General features: G+C 35.2%; 1 protein-coding gene across 1 annotated transcript; it reads left to right on the top strand.

Moving 5' to 3' along the window:
- The first annotated feature begins 358 nt into the window (after positions 1 to 358).
- Positions 359 to 2,254, top strand: LOC145039064 (GDSL-like Lipase/Acylhydrolase superfamily protein). The gene is made up of 5 exons (XM_078987205.1): positions 359 to 752; positions 853 to 980; positions 1,220 to 1,462; positions 1,538 to 1,796; positions 1,909 to 2,254. The coding sequence occupies exons 1-5, from the start codon at positions 515 to 517 to the stop codon at positions 2,133 to 2,135; spliced, it is 1,095 nt and encodes a 364-aa protein (XP_078843331.1). The 5' UTR covers positions 359 to 514; the 3' UTR covers positions 2,136 to 2,254.
- The last annotated feature ends 4,066 nt before the right edge of the window (positions 2,255 to 6,320 follow it).

Here is a 6,320-nt window from a genome sequence, read left to right as displayed (position 1 = left end):
CTTTCCGATACGGTAATAAGTTACGACATCTGTTTCTCTTATTTAACCTTCGAGAAAGTGTAACTTAGTTGGGCTTTTTAGATAAAATGTTAAGTTTGTTGGGTTTTTTTGAACAAACAAAACATTATTGAGGTTTTTTAAACGGTTTGGAAACTTCGTTGGTTATTTTCCCTTTGTTTTTCTTACATACATCCCATGTGAGACCCGGTGAATACCGCCCACAGAAATTGTCACATGAGTTTTGCTCGAGTATGCTATCATAAACGTCATGACATAGCCAAACTATGATCCCAAAAAGAAGTCAAAAAGCTAAGAGTTTTAGTGCACAAAAGCCTCCAAATAAGGACTATTTTTAGACAACAGCTAGAGAATTGTGACCCTTTTTCACCGTTTCAAACAGATAATCTTCATCATATATGTCCTATGATTGAAAATTTTGTATATATAGTCATGCAAGTTAACTCCTAGCTCCTTCATCTTTACATCAGAGGACTGTGTCCAAACTTTAGCGACAATGAACAGACGCATATGGTGGTTCACGGCGGTAGTGGTGGTGGCATCTTGGTGGAAAGGTGTCATGGGAGCAGCGCAGGCTCCAGCGATATGGGTTATGGGAGATTCGTTGGTGGATAATGGGAATAACAACTTCTTGAGGAGCATGGCAAAAGCTAATTATTATCCTTATGGTATCGATTACTATCGTGGTCCTTCTGGTAGATTTTGTAATGCAAGAACGTTTAGCGACATTCTTGGTAAGCAATTAACTATTTCACATTCATAAATTAACAAATTTATTCGTCAGTTGTATATTTATAAGTTAACCGTGGGAGGATTAATGATTTTTGTTTATAGGAGATTGGTTGGGAATACCCGCTCCACCTCCATTTTTAGACCCTACAACAGCCGGAAATAGGATCCTAGGGGGTGTTAATTATGCTTCTGCTGCTGGTGGCATCCTAGATGAAAGTGGCTCACACTATGTAACTTTCTACCTTTTTGACTTTGGAAGTTAAACCAACCCCATGTTTAACGTCATAAATTTATGAAAAATTAAATGAACAACTAAGAACTCCATGAAATAGAAACATAGTGGAGTGTCATGATTATTTTGGAGTGCATAAAGCAACAAATTGAACGTAAAAAGTCTAAAAGTATTTCGCTTGAAGGATATAGCTAGATGTGACATTAATTGACTATTTCATGCATGCTTTTATTGCAGGGAGACCGTTACACCTTGAGCCAGCAAGTTGTGAACTTTGAGACGACATTAGGCCAATTAAGGAGCATGATGAGCCCAGGGAACCTCACCCAGTTACTCTCAAATTCCATAGTAGTCATGGTATTTGGTAGCAACGACTACATTAACAATTACCTCATGCCAAACATTTATGCTTCACGTCGCACTTACACTCCGGAAGCGTTTGCCAACATCCTTCTCAACCGTTACGCCCTCCAAATTCACGTATAATATATATGTCTTTAAGTTTTTCTTTCTTTACTATAGTTTAATATTTATGAGTGTTTTCGATATATATAGGCACTATACAGTTTAGGACTACGGAAATTCTTTATACCAGGGATTGGACCACTTGGGTGCATTCCAAATCAGTTAGCCACTGGTCAAGCACCTGCTGGGAGATGCGTGGATTCGGTGAACCAGATGATCGGACCCTTTAATGAGGGACTCAAAAAACTAATTGATCGGTTTAATGATGGCTCGCACCCTGGAGCCATATTTGTGTATGGAAACACATATGGTGTTTTTGGTGACATCTTGAATAATCCTGCAAGATATGGTAATCAATAATCGACAACACAACTTAATTTTAACCTCATCGTGAGAAGTTGTTCTAGTGGTGAATGATTGGGATTATGACTTTGAACTTGAAATATTTTTGTATATCACAGGGTTTACAGTGAGAGATACAGCATGTTGTGGGGTAGGGAGGAACCAAGGACAAATGACATGCCTTCCATTACAAACACCATGCTTCAACCGTGATCAATACGTGTTTTGGGATGCTTTCCATCCAACTCAAGCTGCGAATGCTGTTCTTGCTCAGAGGGCCTACTCTGGATCCTCTACCGACTGTCATCCTATCAACGTTCAACAATTGGCACAATTTAGGCTGTGATTGTGTTTTTATTGATGGGTTTGTGAATCAGGCCAAGATCATGTTTCTTTTGAGAAAAATGTTATGTTGGTGGTGTACTTATGAAACATTAAAATAAAAATATTGCATATAAATATCTAGCGAGGATATGTTATTGTAAAATGGATTTTACTTTGAACCTTGGATCTCATACCATTTTATATAGAGATACTCATTAAAATTACCATACAAACGGTGAGATCCGCTATTACGAAATAACCAAATTTAAATTACCAATTCTTGAGCTCATATGAAAATTGATTACATTAATCATTGATTTCTCCTTGCTACTCACGAAAAGGAAATATATGTTTTCTTAGGTCATGTAAAGATTGAATCTTTTTTTTATTGAAGCATGAGGTGGATACAATTAATCCAAACAAGGTATGAATAAACTTGTGGACAAGAGTTTTAGGAATTTATTTTTCTATATAATTGTATTATGACAAACAAAGAAGAAAAATCCAAGGGAATCATGAACACACAATTAGCCCATGGGAGAGATGAATATAGAAAAACTTTAACACTCTTCTAACTCTAGCAAAACACTAGTCAACAATGAAAATGTTCTAAGATAAGTTTAATGTGTCGTATCACATATTGTTTCTATTCTAAAGATTTAGAAATGTATGAGGACGGAAGGTTACATGTCAGATAAGAGAAATCAAATCAGTTGTGCCACAGCTCAAGGATTTACATGGTACAAGAATAAATGACATAATCGTGGAATTTACAACAAAGACACATTCCAACTGCCATGAGAACAACTTGAAATCTTCTAGAAAGATTAGCTTTGATGATAAGAGGGGATACAAATGGAATTTATACACGTGAGTTCGTTGATGAAGAGTAGTTATAAGTATCTTCAAGGATGGTTTGGTTATTCTTGAAAACAAATAGTGATCATTTTTTGTGACTTACTGAAATATATTTCTTTGGAGACATAATCTAACTAATATATTATGCTTTTATGCTAACAGATTGTGTGCACCTATAATTTTATCGAATGATAAATAGTTAGTTCTTTGGAAACGGAGAATGAATATAATTAAACAAATACTATCTGCCTAGCAAGGAACTAAGCATGAGCCAACAAAGTACAAAAGTAAGTTAAAGGTACTTTAGAGGGGAACGATTCCAGACCCCCAAATACAAGATGATATTTATCATATATGTTTACACCAAACAAAAGATAAAGACATAGAATCAGCAGCTTCCTTCTCGGGGGATGAAGAAACATTGTTGAAACCTTGGCATTTCTCACCTTCCATTAGCTCCATAAGAGAATATAAACAATTGTTATGAATACTTTCCTTTTCCTTGGGCAATTTCCCCATGATGCCATGAAATCTAAGAAATTGACCACACTAGTCGGGTATGTTTGTTGTATGCCACACCAATTGAAATTCCATTCTCTTGCTTTAGTCGCCACTTCACATTAAACTAACGCATGATCTACATTTTCGTCCTTTTTACCTCAATGTACGCACATAACACATGATAAAGATCAAATGTTTACACCTCTTTTTTTCAAAGTAACAACTGAAATTATGTTCTTACTAGCCATGAGTGTGTAAGAGGAACCATTTTTAACGAAGCTACATAGTTTCTGCAAAAAAAAAAAAAAATGGTCAGTTTAGCATCAAGGTTTCGACACATGACTTCAACTGAATAAGCACCATTAGGGGCAAGATTGCATCTAAGATCATCAGGAGATTGTTTTAAGATAGATCACACATAATGGTTGCGATGTGGGCAAATTTAGTTTTGAAATCATGTCCAGTAATAATAGGTTGTTTCTAGCCCCAGGAGCATCCATCCTGTGAGACATGATTCGAGAGTTTGCATTGTTTTCAAAACTCTAAGGAGTATATAAAAGGGAACCGAGTTTGTAGTTTAGAGTTACCGAACCAAGTGTCTTTCCAAAAGAGTGTCTTATCATTGGTACATATAATATGTGGAAATACATCATGACAGTTAATGTGCATTGAGTAGAGATGCCTTGCAGCTTTTGCAATGTTGCACAAATCACTAATCACAAATTAATTTGCTATATGTGCCACTGATTTTTTATCCAATTTGTGAAAAATATCAAAATTTTGAAAAGAGAGAAATAGTAAGGAGACTACCACGTACCATTTTAGTAGTCTTATTGTATTCTCTTATTTGAGTGACCCTATGCCTAAACCACCATCACATTTAGGTGCAAGCACCTTTAGCCAAGATACCCAATTAATTTTTGATACATTCTGGAATCCACCCCATAAAAAGCGTCTTCTACTTTTTTCAAGAAAATGGATGATACAAGTTAGGGCTTTGAAAAGAAAGAAATAGTAAGTAAGGTACCGTTTTGATGAGGGTTAGATGCCCACCAAAAGATAAGGTTTTTGATTTTCATAACGACAACTTTCTTTGGAATCTACTAAGAATGGGTTTCCAATTTTTTTAAGTGACATGTGTTTGCATCAACCAGAACCCCTATGTAATTGAAAGGAAAAGAACCTATGACATAACCAAGTAAACATGCCCAATTATTATTTTTTTACAGAGTAAGTAATGTTGGGCTTATAAGGATCTTTTGGCCATAAAGGATCCATGTTCAAAACATGTCTAGGCAACCTAATAAAACAAAAAAAAACATACTTTTGTGGTCTTTAATTTCTTAGTCTTTGCCAGTTGATCAGACTTTGGAGGATCCAACGGAGAATCCCTCTTTCATGATCACACATAAGAAACAAATAGCAATGCTGGAATCACCCAAACTAGAACCCGAATGAGAATCAGACAGATCTGAAACTCGAAGCCTGCTACGTGGTGCAGGGAACGTTTTACCGCGGTGCGCTGATGAGGGTTTTAAGTCTTTCGATATCTGGAGGGAACTACCGAATTTATGAGGGTTTTTATTGATTTTTCTAGCACTCAAATCCAGTTCTAGGCCTCTCTATTTATAGGGGAGGATTCAAACCCTAACATATAATTATTTGGTCTCTAAATAATTATGCTATGTTTGATAATGATCTAATATTCAAATCATTTTTCTGGAACATTCCAGATCTTCCATGTTTCATTTAATCAATTAAACAATTAATTAATTAACAAACTAAAACCCTATAATTAATCTTTCTCCAGTTTTACTCATTTTCTTACCTGTAACACAAAAATGACACTCCTATTAATAGTAGTATTACCAACTTGTTGTGGCTACGAGTACCATCTTCCAACAGCTCCTACTTGCACAAGACACGATGAATAATCCATTCCAATACTTACTAACAATAGATAGCAATTGTGTACTTATCATAACTTTGAAATACACATCCCTTAGACTAGTGATTTTAAATTCCTTCGGTCTTCATAATATCTATATCAACTTGAGTCATGATAATGATTAAATAGCAGTGTTCAAGATTATGTTTCTCGATAGAGATTTAGGATGACCTTATCAGACTAGCTGGTCATCTGACCAACTCAATCTTAACTCACACAATCATTCAATTGTCAACACCAAATCATCAAGGGCCCAAACATATCGACTTCTCCCATTATCGGTAGAAAGATCAAATAAATCTTAACTACATAGGCTTGAACTATTCTTCATGTAATGTCTAACCAAATCCTATTGTTTAGTGCCCATTTTACTTTCACTAAATGATTTAAAAAGCTTATTTTTACCCCTAATTTTAAAAAATTTACATAGTTTTTGAGCTTAAGAAGACGAATTTTCATGAAATTTCATGATGGATTTCAAATCTTCTGATTGATGTTTCTTTGTCTCCTTCAGTTAGTATTGACCTACTTTTGTGGTTCCCTAATTGCCTATTCGAAAAGTTGGTGGGAGTTGGGCTTCCTTTTATGAAGTCCAAATCTCTTAAACGAATTGACAGCTCATTAACTTAGACTGATCCAAGACACGCACACAGAAAACATAGACTGATCCAAGAAAGTTATAGGCCTAATTTGTCTATGAGTTGGACTATTATTTTATTTTTATACTAAGCTGATATGATCTGTTGGGCTAATACACACGACAACAATAGGAATATAACAGGAGTATTTATTTCCCTTATATAACATCATTTTGTGATTTCATTTTCGTGATTTGTAGAAGTACGATATGAATGATGTTTAAACCTTATTTTCTGATTGTTGTTGGTAGGTTTTTTTTTG

Source organism: Lactuca saligna, chromosome 4 (assembly GCF_052625555.1).
Source record: "Lactuca saligna cultivar CGN05327 chromosome 4, ASM5262555v1, whole genome shotgun sequence".
NCBI classification, from domain to species: Eukaryota; Viridiplantae; Streptophyta; class Magnoliopsida; order Asterales; family Asteraceae; genus Lactuca; species Lactuca saligna.
The sequence above is the reverse complement of the archived record's forward strand: the minus strand, read 5'-3'. Positions and strand labels throughout refer to the sequence as shown.

Coding starts and splice junctions, on each gene's coding strand:
- LOC145039064 (XM_078987205.1), top strand. CDS start 515: ATGAACAGACGCATATGGTGGTTCACGGCGGTAGTGGTGGTGGCATCT. Junction 753..852: donor AACGTTTAGCGACATTCTTG/GTAAGCAATTAA, acceptor TTTTGTTTATAG/GAGATTGGTTGGGAATACCC. Junction 1,463..1,537: donor GTTACGCCCTCCAAATTCAC/GTATAATATATA, acceptor CGATATATATAG/GCACTATACAGTTTAGGACT.